This window comes from Symphodus melops (assembly GCF_947650265.1).
Source record: "Symphodus melops genome assembly, chromosome: 2".
Classification (NCBI taxonomy): domain Eukaryota; kingdom Metazoa; phylum Chordata; class Actinopteri; order Labriformes; family Labridae; genus Symphodus; species Symphodus melops.
Window position 1 is genome coordinate 26,703,299 of NC_136692.1, and position 18,789 is coordinate 26,722,087.

Consider the following 18,789-nt stretch of genomic DNA (forward strand, 5'->3'; position numbering starts at 1 on the left):
CAGCTTTGTCTTGTGTTTAAAACACAAGAGGGATTCCACGAGGTGACAACCTCAAAATGTTTTTTTCATCTCATAATTAAGAAAATGAATAATCAATCATCGTGAATGTTGGTGTGGAAAATGTCAAATAAAATAAATGCATGTCGTGGTGCAGATGGCCCTGCGGTCAGGTTGCACCTACAGAGGCTACAGTCCTCTAAGCGGACGGCACGGGTTCAAGTTGAGGCTGCTTTCTTGTATTTCTTTGCCTCTCCCTCGCTGCCCAACAATCTCAAAAACAAACAGGCGGTCAAGGCCAGCATGCTGTGTTAGTACTACATCTGTCACCTCGCAGCAGCAGTGGCTGCAGTAACACAAAAAAAAGAGTATAGAAATAAACAATCTTCATACTGATTGAGGATGTTTGTTTCCTCTCTGTAGGTCATTTAGAGGCATCATCATGTTTTTCTGTCTGTCTCTGAACTATAAATATAAATCCTCACTCGAGCTTTAACAAGGTTGTATCCATATGGAAAATGTCCTACTTACAAAAATAAACCCATGCTATAACATTCAGCAAAATCTAATGTTCTGAGTGAAAATGAGGATATGTTTCAGCCCTGGTGTGTTGTAATTGCCTAAACTCAATGACCAATCAGACAGGGCGATTGTCTGCACTAACCCTCTACTCCCTCAACAAAGCACATCACACGAACCCCTGCACATATACCTGAGTCCAGAGATCCTACAAGGACGCAGTTTCCTCATTAACACATCTAAGACCTAAATATCTGGAGGTCTCAGAAGAGTCTGGCCTGAGTCTAATCGTGTCATCACAGCACAGGAAGCCTGAGTCGCTGATGTGTGGTTTGACCTCGTTTGCTCCTTCACCATTCAAAGCATTTACAGAGCAGCAGAGCCCCTGACCTGGCCTCCCGCCCCCGGCCGTCACCTGGCTCTTCTCAAGCGACCTGACAGGAGGAAAGCTCCGTCTGTCCACACACTGCTTCTTCACGAAGCCACACGCGCACATTCTGCTAGATCTGATTTCAGTCTGCATGACCCTTGTTTTCCTCACTGCTCGCACACAGCACGCTCTTTTCGTTTTTAAAAGACCTTTATTCATCCACGAGGGACCGCCGAGCAGCTCCACCAGACCTGTTCACAGCATACGTGTCTTACTCAGAGGCCGCTCGGCAGGTGTAGATGAAAAAGCAAGAACATCCTTCCTTGAGCTCACAGCACTGACTACTTCATATACATTTTTCTGTTAACCTTTTGTGAGTCATTGTGCGTATCTGTTGTCTTTTCCTTTCTGTTGTTTTTACAACTAATCTGTAAAAAAAATAGTGTTTTTTTTGGAGCGTTCTTCTTCTGTGTCCGTCCTTCTGTCTCCTTCAGTGAGACAGCCAGTTTGAACAAAATCATGATTCCTCTATTTAAGTGAAGAGTGGTTTACCTTTACTCAGGTACATTTCACCTAGCATGGCACACTACTTCTCACCAATGGACCAGTTTGATATAGCTTGATGCTAACACATGATGTTAGCATCAATTAAGGGGTTAGCAGAATTAACACCACCATTGGTATAATTTAAGTTCATAAGTTCATTTGTTAGCCCAAGAAATGTTGAGTTAGCTTCTTAGCATCTCTATATGGTCTGTAGCTGTCGATGACCAGTTGTTCGAATGTACCCTCATCCCCAGTGACAATAAGAATGGAGGGCTGAATTAATTTAACAAATCAGCAGATCAAGGGGACGTGCCATGAAACCTGTCACTCTCTTTCACTCTTGAGGTTAATGAAAGAGGATGATACAGTATTTGAGCTGTGGGGGAAAAAAGCCAACTTAGCATTATTAAAAAAATGTTCTTGTAACTATATGGTTTGGAAGCCAATCACAGAAGTTCAAAAGAATCTGTTGTACTGTAGATTCTTTAAGAACATTTTTTTCGTATGTATTGTATAACACAGGACTTAGCCCTGCTGGTCCACTTATACCAGATTCAATGGCCCCAACAACATTTTGGGAAAATCTGTCGACTATGTACAGCATTTTGATTCAGACAGCTCATTTGAATTAAAAGGCAACCCACAGCACATGTACACACTCACACAGACACACACACACACACACACACACACATCTTACTTGCAGAAACAAAGATGTTGAAACAAAGGAATGTGGTGAAGTTTCCAGGTGAATGAAAAAGCCGTCAGTGTCTGACCTCTGTGAGCTCTCTTTACCAAAACACACCTGACTCTTATCTGTCTTATCAGCTGCACTGTCAGAGGTCAAGCAGTGGTGTAAGTGCATGCAGGTTTATTTAACCAGCGATGGCAGCAGGCCGTGAGGTCAGGGTCATTCACTGTGTGTGTGTGTGTGTGTGTGTGTGTGTGTGTTATCAGGTCTGATGTCTGCAAAGAGACAAAGTGTAAACACTGAGTAAAGCTGTTTACTCTCTTTCTGAGTCTCTTTCATAGTTTCTCCATTAGAGCTCGCTCTGATCATCAACCAAGTGCTTTATCACGAGTAAAGAAGACAGCGTATATTTAGACAGACTGTGGTCTTACTTAAACAAAATCACTTCTGTTAGTAACATGCTAAAATCTATGGTGTCCATTTTATGGAAAGGTATCCAGGACACCTTATAGCTCACCGACTTCATACATTTTAAATACGAAACCCCAAAAAACAACTGCCAAACCTGCTGCTTCACTGACATCTGCAGGAAGAGAGAGTCGAGGGGACAACATTCAGGGAGAGTTTAATAAAGAAATGTGATTACAGATTAAACAGTGCTTTGAGTTCGGCGCTAATACCAGCATGCTAACAAGCCCAGAATGACCATGCTAACATGTTGATATTTAACTGCTGGAATGTTTATTGTGTTCACTATCTTTGTCTTGTGTGTACGCAGGCAAACATTTGCTTATTAGCAGCAAATAAACAGTGCAGATGGGCTGATGGGAATTTCACTAGTTTTCCAGGTATTAGGGAGGAAAAAAACTAAAGTGTAGAACAAACTACAATCCAATAATAGTACTAGAGGGAGACTAAATGTCTGTACTGATATGTACCAGTGTCCAAGTAGAATTAAAATATTTCATGGGTTAACATGCTGCTGGAGGATACCCCAAATATTTGAGTCCATCCTTTGGGAACATGTTGGAGTCAGTGAACCGAGTCAAATGGAAGTGCATCAGATTGTTGTTGAGATATGTCAAGCTGGATCAAAGTGCTTCACCCATCTGTCTGACAGACAGCTTCTTATTGGCTGATGATTTTGCCAGCCCAGTTATGTGGATCAAATTGGAGGTCACGATGGAAACCGCGTCCTTAAAACACACCAGCGTTAGATATGTTGTCTCATCGTGCAGCATCAGACGCTCACTGCCCATTCTGAAACGGTTAAATATGAACTTCTTCGCTTTGTGCATTTTGGTGACACCAGTATGGCCTCCAGTGCTTTTGTATTATAGGTGGAGAAAGTGAAGTGTGGAGCTTTGTATTGACAAGCTATTGACTCAAATCACAAGACTCAAACGCTCATCCATTGACGGCTCGCAGTGAGTTGACCAACATTTTTCTCCGGGGTTGATTCAAGTTAAAGGTTAACATTTTAATCATTGATATGGACACAACTTTGTTGAACACGCTAACAAGCTCTGTTGAGTGAGAGAAGGGACGTCCATGTCTTGGAGACAGGAACGCATATAGAAATTGGTAAAAATGGTGTTGTGCTGTTACCTCGTGGCCTGTTAGGACACCAACATAGAAAACAATTAAATCAAGCTGATTTCATCATAGTATGATTTTGCATACTCCTGGGAAACAATGCCATATACTGTACACACGAGTCAATAGAAAAACAACATTTTGGCCTGTTCATTAAACAGAGTGTAAAACGAAATTTCCCCTCCCGGGATCTATTAAAGTATGAATTATAATGAGGTCAGAATTAAACAACCAATCAAGTTCAAGCGACTCCGTGAGGAGAATGTTTGGGGTTACTGTGACAACGGTTGGCCACATTTCATTGTAATGTTAATTTTGGTTACAGCAACTTTAATTGTGAAAGTTTTGACCTTAAAAGATGCTCATAGGCAAAATCAATCAATCAATAATAAATGAATCAATAGAAACGGCTGGTTTGGAAAGAAGCACGTGGAGGAGGAGAACTTGCTGAACGTTTGTGTGTAGAAACATGGAGAGGGATGAGGGGTCCAGGTCTCGCTGGAGACTGAGTGTTAAGTGGATGTGATATTTTTCCCAGCGCTGTACTGTGGGTGGCAGAGTGCTGGAGTTTTCACTTCAAACCTCAGACTGATTCGGACCCAAACACTTCTATTTATCAAACACCATGAATTCAAGGCTGACGTTTAACAAGGTACAGCGATAGTGTGCCTTCACACCACTACGAAACAGTTTGTTCACTCTACTGTATCAAACAAATGCAGTTAAAAAAACCAAGACTCCCTCTCGTCCACGTTTGCTGCCACTGTTGCTTCCTTACAAATTGCTGCGGCCAGATTTACAGTAAGGCAGACCGCGTCACCAGCCCAGGAAACTATGGGGGAGAGTTAGTGGAGAAAGGTCTGTTTACCTTTGGGTAGAAAAAACCCCACTCTCTGTGAGGTAAAATAAACTTCACTGCTGAGTTTATGTATCAAAACTGTGCTCTCTTAAAGAGGTTATTGTTCTTAAGATTTCATAAGAGACCCGGGGAATGAAAAAACAAATATGTTTGAAGCAGATGTGATGCTTACATCTGATTTGGCGAGCTTGCATCAGATGACTGTTCTGCTCCAGCACTGACACCAGACACCTCATTCAACTTTAAAACCAGATTAAAGACTTTTACACGCTGGCTCTGTTTTGTTTGTCCAAACATTGATGGAGGTTTAAAAAGAAAGACGATCTTGTTGTGTCAATCATTTTTGCACATTGATCTGAAACTTGCCTCATTCTTTTTTAGGAAAGGTTTCAATTTCTGTTTTTTTTTTTTCTGCATCCGTCCGTGTGTGTGCATAAATGGTCAATGGACTTGAGCTTGTGCAGCCCTTTTCTTGTCCTATGTTTACTTCAAGCACTTTTACACTGTGGGTCACACACATTCACATACTGATGGCGGAGGCTGCTGTGTAGTGACCGTCAATATTAACTAATCACATTTATACTTATTGAAACTGCTGATGAAGCAGCGTTGGGATTAATGTGGTTTCAGATGCCCTACCTTACGGTTAAGAGATTTCCAACTCTACCACTGAGCCACAGCTGCCCCTTATGAGTTCCTGTTGTTTTTAAAGGTGCTATATAAAGAAAGTTATTATTATTATAATTATTACCTCAAACTGCCAGCTGCTGTTCAGGATCGATTGCTTTGTGGAATCTTGTGTTTTTTTCTTTTTACTTTGTGGTTCCAGTGCAGCGACGTATCAAAGTGGACAACTGACAGAAACACAACTAAAAAGCAATCAGGATAATACTGCAGCTCCTTTCTCAACAGGTGAAACTCTCCTCATTCGTATCCTGTCTCCAGTGTTTTCTCTTTTCAAGGTGTGAAAGAACCATAACAAATCATCTTCACGGATTGAAGACTCTGCTTGATGACATTTTGTCTCACACTGCAAAGTGCTCTGTACTCTGTGTGTAATGTTTTTATTGGATTGCAGATCTGAAAAAAAGCATCAGAAAACACTCATCAGCCGAGGACTTCAGTAAACAGGTAAAAAAAAGCTCCATTGTCTTGATTAGAAAACACACCGGACCATTGGTCGACATGGCTCATTGTCTTTCTGTTGTGTGGACAGCTGTCCTCTACAGTGTAACGGCTGTCGGCTCATCTGCACACGTTGACTTTCTTTCCATCTCTTTTATACCAATTTTACCAGATGACCATTTACATCAGCCTGAACAGGCCGAGTTCAAGCTTTACAAAGTAATAGTTTAACATTTAAAAAAGGAGGATATTCTCCCTCTTCTTCCTTCACATTACATAACATACAACTCTGATACCTGTCACTTAATCAAATATGAACCACAGCCAGGACAGACAGACAGACTGGCTGGGCACAAAGACGGGGGAAGGTGTGGAGCGAGCTCATCTGGTTCTTTATGAAAGGTACAGGCGGGGCATTTCTGAATAACTCACCAGGTTTTATTTTATAAAGGTTAAGCCTTATTCACAGTAAGGCGCGCTGGGTTGCTGGTCATCTAGTGTTTGTGTCTGCATCCCTATGCTGTGAGTTGGGCTCCGACCTCGGCCCTTTGCTGAATGTCATCCCACTTGGTCTATCCTGTCCAGCAGAGGGGAAAAGGGCCCCAAAAAGTATAAAGACACAATTTCACAATAAGGCGAGCAGCTGTCCTGAACACTTTGTCATGTCTCTGCTGCAGCTCTTAACCCACAGTAACAGATGGGTGACATCGCTCAGACGTTCATATTTACAGTCTACGGTCTGAATGGACTAATTAAAGCACAAACAGCAACCTAAATGTGTTTAAAATAAGACAAAGCATTACGATAAACCTTCCACCCTTAATCTACAGCTGGTGTAAAATATCAGTGATGCTGAGTGGTGAACTCATTAACTCCCACCTGAGGTCATTATTGGGCGTGTGATAATATTAGGATGTCTGTTTCTGAGGGATGTACTCAAGTGCAGAAAACTACCGATGCGACCCTCTGCTCATCTTTCAGTAGGACACACATTCACAGAGGACTTTACACCTACCTGGAGCTTGTAACCTGGACCTACGTTGGAACTATCTCTGGTGTAAAACCTTACATTTTATTCATGTTAAAACTCCTGAAAGAGATCTCTTGATGGCACTGTCCGTTAGAAGCTGGTTTCTAGAGCCTCTAAAACTCCCACTGTAACCTTCCCAGTGTGCATTTCAGTCTCTTCCTGTTATCATCTGCCTGTTTCTCAGTTTGTTGGACTAAGTAATCCTCAGCTTCCCTTTTAACCTCTTAGAAGCCGCAGCGCTACGACGGTCAGTTGAAATGGTAGTAATCTGTTCCTTCTTTCAGCTGCAGCGAGTCGAGATTTTCCTCCAGAACGCCCCCAGTCATGTCCTACAGATGAAACAACACGCGTGGGTCAAACTTCCACCCGAGGGTCATTATAAGAAGCATGTCACAAAGATCATCGAACACACAATTCTTTTTGAAAGCAGCTCTTTCTTGTTCACACTGAAGTGATGTTGAAGGTTAGAAACAGGCCAAAGACGTTAAGACTCCTGCTTGGAACAGTACGGCGTTCAAATGATTTGTATATTTGTTGTCATAGTTATTCCACATCTCGATATGAAAGAATCAACCCTGTGTGATTGAGTCCAGGTGTTTTGGTGTGTTAGTGTGTGTGCGTCACAGAGAACACCAGAGAGAGCGGATGATGGAGTCCAGGCCTGCTTGTCCTCGCTCTGTGATTGCTTCTTCTAATTCCCATAATTGAGCAATTAGCAGCGCCTGTTGGTGGGGTCACTCTAGATTTGATGTCTGGCTCTGGATAGGTGGTGAACAAGCAATTAGTGATTTGTCTCTGGACTGCTACACATGTGCGTGTGTGATTTAATGCATATACGTTTGTTAAAAAATGAGCTAAAAGAAGAAATGATTATCACTGGAGATGATCGAGATACAACGTTAAATACTGTCAGAGGGTTCGAATACTAAAGTGCAGAACTGAAAACTGGCAAAAACATCTGATGTTTGCACAATCACAATGTGATCAAAGATCAGGCTGCTGGCTCGACCCATTTCCTGGCAGTTTCAGTGTGTGTGTGTGTGTGTGTGTGTGTGTGTGTGTGTGTGTGTGTTATGTCCTGCGCCCGGCACACGCCCTTGGTCATTATGTTGTTAACTTAGATTACAGACCTGAGGGACAGGCGGTCAGGAACAGCAAACATACAACACACAAACACGCGCTCTGCTCACCAGTTTCACGCAGATAATGAAAGGGGCCGAGGCGTCTTTGTAGTGCAGGATCGGGATTTTGGGCTTTGGTCTTTGCTGGAGGGACATCAATGAGAAAAAGACACATGTGGTTGTTGGTTGATTATTTGCAGAAATCCAGAACAGTCAGCTTAAGTGTTTGGTTGACATCCTTGAGTCGAAGCTTTAAAAGCCTTCGAGCTCACTGGTCCTGGTTGCATTGAAAAAAAGTTGCTCTCACCTTGGACTCCTCATATGTGTAAAATCCTTTCTGGATCTTGTTCTCATCAACATCACAGAAAGCCCTCACCTGAGAGATAAATCAAAAAGACTAATGAAGCTGATGAACACACACACACACACACACACACACACACACACACACAAAAAGAGTTTTAAACGCCTTCATCTGATTGCTCAGATTGAGGTAAGCTACCTTCTCCTGATTGGTCGGGCTGAGGCTTCGGTACAGCTTTCGTCCCTGTTTTCCTGCGTTCCATATGGTGAAGCTCTCCCATTGGCTGAGAACTCTCTCCTGCAGGAAGTCCACCCGCAGCTTCCAAATAGTCTCCCTTGAAAATGGAGGAGATTATAAAAGAAGGATGGACGAGGAAAAAAAAGAAAACAATGCAGAACACACAAAAGGAAGTCTTGGCTGTAAGTAAGTCAAAGTGCTTCTTACACCAGACGGGGTTCCTAAAAGCTACATGGCTTCACAGCCAATGGGAAGACAGGAGGTGAGGTGACCACATGGAGCAGACTGAGTTAAGCAGAACAAGTCTGTTATTTTCTAAAAATACTGATTCACTCTGTAAGACAAGAATAATGTCACCAATCAAATATGAAGCTACCACCGAACACAGCTAGCTTAGCTTTGCAAGGAGACTTAAAAATGTGAAAAAAAAACAGCCTGACTGTCGAAGGTAATAAAGTCAACATAATAAAAACTGTTAACTCACTAATCCCAACATTATCTCTGCTTTGTTCAGTTCCAGCAAACCAAACTGTCATGTTTCCTGTTTTCATATAGTATACAACATATTTCTAGGGAAGGGTTAGGGTTATTTCTGGGATTACTGTATCTCAGGAACTATGACAGCGACAGAGCAACCATTTTGCACATGTTCATTTCAGCCAAGTACCAACTTGTATGCCGACTTTCATTAAAATCTGAGATAGTGAGGTGGGGCAGATTTGACCCGTCGAGTGTTTGTAAAATAACAAAGAGTACGGTCTTTACCTGCTCCTTTGCTTAGTGTCTTGGGATAGCATTGGTTATAAATTAACGCTGTTACAAAGAACCTAATTGATGACAAACTATTGTGAACATTTAGTGTGCGGCTGGAGGATCAACTCAGGGTAAGTCCCTCAGGAAAGTGCTGATTTGCATACTCATGTCAGATTGATCTTTTTCACTCTATTCAACCTCATCCAAACAGGCTTAGCTCCCTAACACACACACACACACACACACACACACACACACACACACACACACACACACACACACACACACACACACACACACACACACACACACACACACACACACACACACACACACACACACACACACACACACACACACACACACACACACACACACACACACACACACTGGTCCTGAGTAATCACATTGACACGTTCACAGGAGGTTCTCGGCTCTCCTCTTCTGATGTGAGCGTCTCGCTGGGCCTCATATGACAAACAAACTCAAACCCACCACCACAGCGTAGCGCGGGTGGTCTCTCTTCTGAATCTCAACACAAGCTTTGATTGTAACACATGGCAAAAACATGGCAGAGATCTACTATAAACTGTATCTGAAGCCCTTCATCCCCCCTAATACCACACAGAACAAAAAGACAAACACTCTGGTCCTCTTCCTCATACACAGCTAGCAGATTAGCTACAAGCATTTTGGACCCTTTTGTCTGTCTTTAGATCCCTCACCTCGGATACTTTAACCACCACCTTCAGAAAACGCCCTTCCCATCTCGGCCTCTCCATATAGTGTGCCAGTGAGAGAGGGAGCCAGAAGATAAGGCTTTTAACTGACTGAAGAGAGGAAGTAGGTAAGCTATGGATGTAAAGGGGTGACAAGAAGTGTGTGTGTGTGTGTGTGTGTGGGGGGGGGGGGGGGGGGTGAGAGTGGAAAGCAGGCAAGGCAGGCTCAAAATAGACGTCTTAAAATGGACAGATGATAGATGAAGACTGAGGCGAGGATGAAGGGTGAAGGGGTGCGTCAACACTGGCAGATATATGAGATGTGGATGTAGGCAGGGCAGGAAGGAAGGAAGGAAGGAAGGAAGGAAGGAGGAAAGGAAGGAGGGATAACAGGAAAGAAGGGGATGAAAGAGAAGGAAGGTATGAGGGGAGGGAGGGAAGGAAAGACCTTCTTCTGCGGTGTGTTTCACCATTAAGGCGCACACACCTGCACACACTTCATGACCGTGCTGAAAAACAGACCACAGCAGTGCAGAGTGTCAAACACACACACACACACACACACACACACACACACACACACACACACACACACACACACACACACACACACACACACACACACACACACACACACACACACACACACACACACACACACACACACACACACACACAGAGAAAAAAGCAGGTTTAAATTCCTGATTCATGTGCTGGGAAAGTGTTGAGAATTCCAAAAACATTTTCCAAAAATCTCAAGATTACGAAGACATGCCGGTGTGTGTGTGTGTGTGTGTGTGTGTGTGTGTGTGTGTGTGTGTGTGTGTGTGTGTGTGTGTGTGGGTATGGGTGTGTGTGTGTGTGTGTGTGAGAGAGAGAATTGAGCCCTGAGAAAATCTTATGGTGGGCAGCTGTGAGTAGGTGGAGGATCAACACTGTGTCCAACTATGAATGTGTGTGTGTGTGTGTGAGACTGACTCGGTTACAGAGTGCGTTGCAGCCTTCTCATGGTAACGGTACACCAGCAGGCACTCGTCCACTCTGGCCACGCCCCCTCCTCGGCGGATACTCTGGTAGAAGAAGAGTAAGTCCTCGGGGACGCCCTGCACACGAGGAAGGAGGGAGTGAATCACTTGTTGTGGAGATGAACTTCAACAGCAGCGTGCTAGCTAACACGAGGCTCACAGGCGAGAATGTTGTCTTTGCTTTGAAACCTTGTTTGAGGGTTTCCTCTTCCTAAACCTCAGGGGGAACACATGATACAAACAGATTTAAATTCAATGGCGATTGGACAGTAGAGGGCGCTGGGGCAGCGCCACCTCCAGAGAATGACAGAACTTCACTGAACACGATTTTATTTGAAGATTTATTTTTGGGCCTGAACAGAGTCGAGAGAGAGTAGGAAAGGACATGCGGAAAAAGAATCACAGTTCGGATTTGAACCTGGGCCGCCCCACGGAGAAGCACAACCTCCGCACATGGGACACGTGCACTAACCACTACCACAGTATGTCACATAACAGATTAATTCCTAAGTAAAATTCGCAAAGCTAATTCTGTAAGCCAGTGAATGGCATTTTCCTATATATTTTAGCATCAAGCTAGCAAACGAAAAGATCCATTTCACATCCCGGTCCTCCTCCCCGTCCGGAGAAAAAAAAGGCACAAGCTGCCACTAATTATAATCCAAAGTTTATAAAAACTCCTCAAATGAGCAGAATATTAATGTAACCCACTAATGTGTTTGAAGCTTAATTTGTACATGTCCAAACAGAGTTGAATTTCCCTCGGGATCAATAAAGTATCTATCTATCTATCTATCTATCTATCTATCTATCTATCTATCTATCTATCTATCTATCCATCCATCTATCTATCTATCTATCTATCTATCTATCTATCTATCTATCTATCCATCCATCCATCCATCCATCCATCCATCCATCCATCCATCCATCCATCCATCTATCTATCTATCTATCTATCTATCTATCTAACTTCATTTAGCATCCAGTTATTGAGAAATCTGAATTGGAAATCCGCTCAGATTTTCAGAAGTTTGTCACCTTAACATAACTTATAAAGTCAGGCTTGATAACCATTTTTTTTATTCCTTTAAAAGTAACGCTACACTTTGCCGTGTCTGTAAAAAGATGAATCCCTAACAGTTACACAAACTCACTAACCAGAGGGAAACAGATGGCTGTGGATACGACAGCACATCTATTTTTGTATAAATCTCATCGCATTTAGGTTGTTTATTATGAACACGGGCAGCGGAAGAAAGCTAATTCAGGATGGACTGATTCTTGAATCATCTCAGTGTGAGTCATCAGAGTAGAGACGGCTTGGGTGTAAACTCGTACCTTGCCTCCCTCATCAAACGGTTCCACCTTCAGAAACCAGTCCCTGGAGCAGAACCATGTTGGCATGATGACCGTGGGCCCGTGAGAAGTGTACAACTGGGACACGAGAGCAGATCACATTAGGACACAGACTGTTTGGATCAATACAAAATGCACGTTATCAGTCACAGCAGGTGTCCACGCTCAGAGTCCATTAAATGAGAAAACGTTTGAATAAATACATTCTGTTGTCAAAGGAAAAAAAAGGTTGTTGATTAAAAAATGTTGGAAAGCCCCATGGAAATGCTAACTGGGGGATTTCAGACCGTGTCTTGCTTAATTTCAATAAAGTTTGTGTTTTGGATCTAAGAGGCACGAGAGATATTAGCGATAACTTAAAGCTGCGGTGAGGAACTTTCAGGTCGTGTCCATATTGGCGCCAGTTTGACAAAACAATATTTATTATCTCTTTGCTGATGTTGTGATGTCCTGTTGTTGTGTATGTGTATCATAACATTTAGCATGGTATGGTATGATATGGTCTCATACTTTAGTTCAGTGTACCATGTCACATTTCATTGTTCTGTGTTGTATTGTTTTGTACCTTACCATATATGGTATCACATCACATGGTACCACATTGTATTGTTCTGTGCCATATTGCAGTGTAAACAAATAATTAAGCTGTGAGTAGGAGCGTTTTTATTCTCATTTCAAATCTAAAAGCACAACATAGGATTCAAGTCTGAATGATAAAAATCCTGCCGATTATTATAAAATGTAATCAGATTCCTCCTCTGCTGAGCTCTCTCTCTCCCTCTCAAACAAACCTGCACACAGCTCGACTTGAATAAATGTTTTTCTCAAGGTTTCTCGGAGGATGCATCCGATTGGAAACCCATGCAGGATTTGGCGTGTGGCTCGGGGAAATTTCCCGCTTGGTTTTTTGGGGCGGAGATGGAGTCCACAAAAGTCTCAAACAAAGTAGGTTAGAGTGCAGCCACATGTGCTCGCTCTCTCTCTCTCTCTCAGAGGTGTGTGACTCCTGAAGTGTGCAGGGGAAGGACACACACTTCAATCCCCTCTCACTTGATCTTTGACGAATGAGTTCGGTTTGGCCTTTCTTTTTCAAGGACCATTCACAGCTTCTTTTTTTAATCCAGAGTCTCTTGCCCGTCCCTCTCTCAGGACCGGAGCCCTTTGTTCTCCCTCCTTTCCTCTGGGTGCTCCGAGCAGTGATGTTGCTGAAGCGGGGTCATCCCAGGTTGATCTGCTCCTTTGTCCAGCTACGTCACTGTGTTTCACATGCCCTGTGTTCGTGTGTGTTTGTGTGTGTGTGTGTGTGTGTCTGTGTGTGTGTGTCTGTGTGTGTGTGTGTGTGTGTGTGTGTGTGACCATTCACAGTTGGAGTAGAAAACGACTGTTAAACTGAAATGAATCACAGATGAATATTGTGAAAAACATCTGGATCGAGCTCGATGAACAGCTGGGTAGAATCTAGTGATGTTGTGCGTGTTTGTGTGTCCACCTACGTAACAACTCTCCTTTCTGTTGTGATATTGCAACATTTTGCAGATGTAAGCTGCGGCCAAGAGCGTGAATAAGAGGAATAAAAGTGAGTTCTGGGAAACCAGGGGACAGAGAGGGAGAGTCAGCGGGGTAGGGGAGGTTTACGATAACCATAACTAATGACCAACAGATGAGCACCCCGGCTCCGGCTCTGGATCAGGTTAAACCAGCACTACTCGGTGTAAATCTCTGCTTTAACTCGGTTAGTGTCTGTTTCTTAACCCTGAAACCTGAAAGTTGAGGGAGATCAAGTGAGGGAAGAGAAAGGCTAGGTAAAAGGAGCTGTTTTTAAGCCTGCAGAATCAATGTATGAGCTCACTCTCATGCTCCATGAAACTTAATATCACATGAATATCCTGGAATGTCTGCTAAGGAGTTATGCAGACTGTGTGTGTGTGTGTGTGTGTGTGTGTGTGTGTGTGTGTGTGTGTTGAAGAGAGAGAGACTGGGCCCAGGTTGTCTTGTATCCTTGGTGACTGTGTGTTTTGTGCAGACGACAGCAACAGTAGACTTCCATCTCGACATAAATGGAAAAGCAGCCGGTGGTTTAATTACGCTGTGACCGGCTCTGTTATCATTTAGTGAATCATGTGACTGTTTCATAAAGTGAAGGAAGACAATATGAGCTGGGAGTGTGGTATGCAAAGATCATGAGCATTACAAAAGGGATCAGAAGAGTGCAGAATAATGGTTTTATATTGTTGGCGTACAAAGGAGGAATGCTTCCACTTTGTATTCGAGTGGCTGTGTGATCGGTTGTCGCAGCACGCTGTCATTTGAGAGGTCTGATTGTGGAGATAACATTTCCTAAGTAGTTGGCTTGTTGTGTTTTATGTCAGTATTAAGAGATGTGATGATTTGTGACATATTGGAACCCCATGTTTGATTAAAAATGGCACAAAGACAATCAAACGATGTAGAAAGTAAGACTTTTTTAATGTGAACATGTTGAGCTCGTTCTGAATTTGATGTGAACAACATGTTTTAAAAAAGGAGACTCTGAACTGTTGAGCTGCTGAAATTCTACAATAAGCAAGAATGGTGAAACAATCGTCTTTAAAAATGACAGAGGTCACCAAAACACAAACATGGTGTTGCTGAAGGAAAGAGTGATTCAAGAGAGGGGTAACAATGACCCTGTTTCAGTTTATTTAAAACATGTCAACATGACTGTAATCATGTCAGTTTTTCTCCTTTCTCAGTTTTAACATTTGAAATTCTGTCTCTGTGCTCTTTTTTAATTTCACGTGTGGTTTCAATGTTTTGCACATCGTCTCATTCTGTTTTATTTTGTATTTTACACGACGTCCAAACTTGTTGGGAAACAGGCGCGTACTTATGATTGACTCACAGGAGGAAGAACATGTCTTCAAAACAATGATGCAACAAAGGCGGATGAGTCAACGCCACATGTCGTTTGATATATTTCCAACAGCAACGAGAGCAGAGAAGAGCGTTTTGAAAAAAGACTACATAAAGAACGTTTTGGCGCCCCTCGAAGGATAGAAGCGTCATCGCCTCTCCTGCTCACTCACGGTGCATTCTCCTAAATATTTCCTGCTGTGTCCACACACAGCCTCACCTGAAGTTCACTCTGGGCGAGGAGTAAATGGATGGATGCGCTGTCAGGCTGCAGTTATTAAAGCGAGACAAAACCTGGCAGTGAACGGCACAATGTGAGAAGAAATAATTCAACGAGCATCATTAACAATAAGAAAAAGAAGGACTTGAGAGATGTGCACGTTTGGTCGACTAAACCGTTAAATATCATCATCCTCGCTGGTAGAGCACCAGTGAATTAGACTAATTATTAATAGTTTGGACCTGGACAAATGTTGTTCTCAAACTGCAACGCAGCCCCTCACCACTAGTTGGGGTTGTGGCTTTGATTTCTTGACCTGGCTTCTTCGCTCTACTACCTGAATGTAAACACACTGAACAGCTAGCGTCTCATACAAGCAGCGTGATAACGTTGCATGTAAACTGTTTTCAGTCTGAAGGTCTTGGTTGTTTGAGCTAACTGGGAGACTTGAATGGAGCAGAGCCATTATACATCCTGAAAAACACTCAGGATTATCCTACTGGGTTTGACTTTAACCGCAGCACTGAGTCATTGTGACCCCTAACTACTTCCTCCAGGCCCTCCATCTGACGCCAGGCTTTTCAATTCTGGTGGTGATGGATTTGTTGTCTTGACTGAAATCAATGCCTTCATGTCACAAAGCAGGTTGGATAAATAAAAATGTTTTCTGCCGGATCAGAAGGAAACGAGTCCTCATAGTAAGCCTGCAGAACTGTTTTGTCTGATAATTGAACTTTTCCATTGCCATCAGTTTCCCCTGTGGCGTGCGCTCAGCAGACAGCTGGCAGTGTGACCTGTTTCCTGTGGAGGGCGGGACATGAGCAGAGAGGTCAGGTTAATGCGGTGTTGTCCATACAGTCCACTGACACGTTTCCGTGGAAACTGCAGACGGCAGGTATGTATCCTGTTTCTATGTGAGCCGGGCTGCCGCCTGGCACATGACCTCTCACACACAAACACACACATTCAGTATGTGAGCCGATGTTATCAGAATGTGAAAAAAAAAAAACCCGTAGATAACCCACTGTGTTGTTGTGCAAAAATATATGAACAAGTTTCCAAAACCCAAATCATGTTTGTTTGATTTGGAGCGTGTGCAGAAGTTTTTTATGCATTATTTTATATTTTCACACAGGAAATGATCCAATATTGGGAGCCTAGGACTTTTATTTATGTCGCTGTGGTATTGAAACATACAAATATAATAACTACCCAAAACCTTTTGCCCAAAATTGTTACGTGAGCAACATTTTGAACAAAAAGTTTGAACGTTTTGGACTCAGCATTTTGTTACCTTATCGACCAGTTATTACATTTTTGGGTTTTGTTAATTTTGTTTTAATAATATTTTGGGCTCACACAATCAAAGTTATTGTGTCAGCCCAATAATGAGTTGACGCATCCTAATGTACCGACCTGTGTGGTGAGCTGGTCCTGTGTGATCGTGTTGATCCAGCGAGTATAACGCTCAGTAGATCCTTCTGGAACTCTCCGAACTTTACATCCAACCAGCTGTCATGAAAACACAGACACATGAATGAACATGACAGCAACAACAACAACACGTTGACATAGAAGTAAAGGTGAAGTTTCATCACTGCGTAAAAGTTTACAGCAAGGCTCACTCAAAGTTTTGATCGTACACTTTCAGAATAAGAGTCAGGACGCATCGGCGTCGACGCTCTTAGTGTTTGAGTCTGTCAGAAAACACCACACTGCTGACGTAAATACGAAACAGTAAACGTCCTCTTAATGGTGAGCAGGGAACAAAGTGCACAGCCTACATGTTCTCAGGTGAGCACGGTGGCAGGATTATAGCAGGAAAAATAAATCCCAACTCCGCCGCACCTGAAAATAACTTTCATGTATTTTATTGTGCGCGAACATCGTTTTTTGACTGCAGCTTCCTCAGGTTCACCAAGCACAATCTGTGAATCCTGTGACTACAATCTGCATGGTTACAATCATGTTTCAGTCAAAACGTGGAAGAAAGATTTGAACATTTGTATATTAATATTAAAGTTTGACAGTTTAGACTTCACCTTGGGTCCTGTGACTTTTTTTGGTTTTTATTTAGGTAAATAATAAGTAATTATGAAAATCTATTCAAGTTCCACGTTTGATATATCCATTTCTAATAAGGCAACAAAAAAAGTGATTAAAGTGTATCTGACTCCACCGTCATCTTCCTTCACGCTTCGAGGCCGTGTGTGAAAACAGAAAGTCGATGTTTTCAGGAGTGTGCAAATGAAAACAGCTCGTGCGATATCTTTTTTATTGTTTTACATTCAAACACTAAACTTCAGAAGACAGAGAGTCCTGGATTTAGATTTACAGCTGTGACAGAGAGAGGTTGGCTGTTTGTGCACGGCAGCAGGCCTGCTGTCTCCACGCTGTCTCCCTCACTTCCCTCACACACACGACCTTTAACCTCTGACCCGGCAGGCCCCCGGAAAGCATCAACACCGGATACTCACACTGTTCTGCATGCCAAGCGCATGGAAGCACAAACACACGCGCTCGCTCGCTCACGAAAACAACACGAGTATTTTTGATCTTCAGGGAGGAGTTGGCCTGATGGTCACTGGGCAACAGTGAGGGAAGGAAGTGAGTAAGCAAATACTTAAGGCGGGAGGACGGGGGGCGACTTACAGAGTTTGGTTGGAGGAGAGACGCCTCATGCTGCAGCCGAACTCTCTGGGGCAACATAACGTCATCCTGGAGGACAAAGATGAGGGATTAAAAACAAAAGCTGTGTTGAATGTTCTCGACATTTCTAAGTGCTTAATGAGAGGTTCCAATATAATGTAATGCTTTGAATGTCCTGTAGGTGTCGCTGTCCTCCCACAGGTACAAAGACAAGACGACCATCGTCTAGGTCAGGGCTTCTCAAACTTTTCAGCTTGCAACCTCTAAAATAAAAGTGCTGTGAGTGGACAAACACAAACGGTTTAATTAAACAGGAGAGTGAATCTTTGTGTAGATAGCAGCATGTGTTGTTGTTTGTCATGTGCAAACTAACATTTAGAGCATTTTTACACATCACTTTTATTAAAGGAATAAATCTCACTTCATGAGCCCCATTTTAAATTGGTTTAAATTTTGTATATTTTTTCCACATATATTCAATCGTAAATGCGTTTTATGATTAATTTGCTTTTCTTAAGGCCTGTCACCCCCCCCCCCCCCCCCCCCCCCCCAACGTGGGGTCCTGACCCACACTTCGGGATCACTGAGCCGAGCTCAGGTGAGATTCCGGCAGACGGTTTTGTGAGCGTGAAGTCTTCTGTAACTGTAGGTTGTTATTGCTCTGAGGTATAAATAAAGTTAAATGCTCTCGTGGGACCCCCCCCCCCCCCCCCCCCTGTCTGCACACCCGTCCCTCACCCCTCCTTGTGTCCTGTTTCACAAGCCACTGTTCGGCCG

The 18,789-nt window shown here is 43.0% G+C and overlaps 1 protein-coding gene across 1 annotated transcript in view; it reads right to left on the reverse strand.

Moving 5' to 3' along the window:
* Positions 1-5,626: 5,626 nt before the first annotated feature.
* b3gntl1 (UDP-GlcNAc:betaGal beta-1,3-N-acetylglucosaminyltransferase-like 1) overlaps positions 5,627-18,789 on the reverse strand; it is a 16,313-nt gene continuing 3,150 nt past the window's right edge. The window contains exons 5-12 of the mRNA XM_079337301.1: positions 18,016-18,081; positions 16,780-16,875; positions 12,234-12,329; positions 10,846-10,970; positions 8,357-8,492; positions 8,162-8,230; positions 7,924-7,998; positions 5,627-7,062 (exon numbers count right to left, since the gene is read on the reverse strand). Coding sequence (XP_079193427.1) covers positions 6,982-7,062; positions 7,924-7,998; positions 8,162-8,230; positions 8,357-8,492; positions 10,846-10,970; positions 12,234-12,329; positions 16,780-16,875; positions 18,016-18,081 — 744 coding nt within the window. The 3' untranslated portion in view covers positions 5,627-6,981. The remainder of the gene's footprint in view (positions 7,063-7,923; positions 7,999-8,161; positions 8,231-8,356; positions 8,493-10,845; positions 10,971-12,233; positions 12,330-16,779; positions 16,876-18,015; positions 18,082-18,789) is intronic.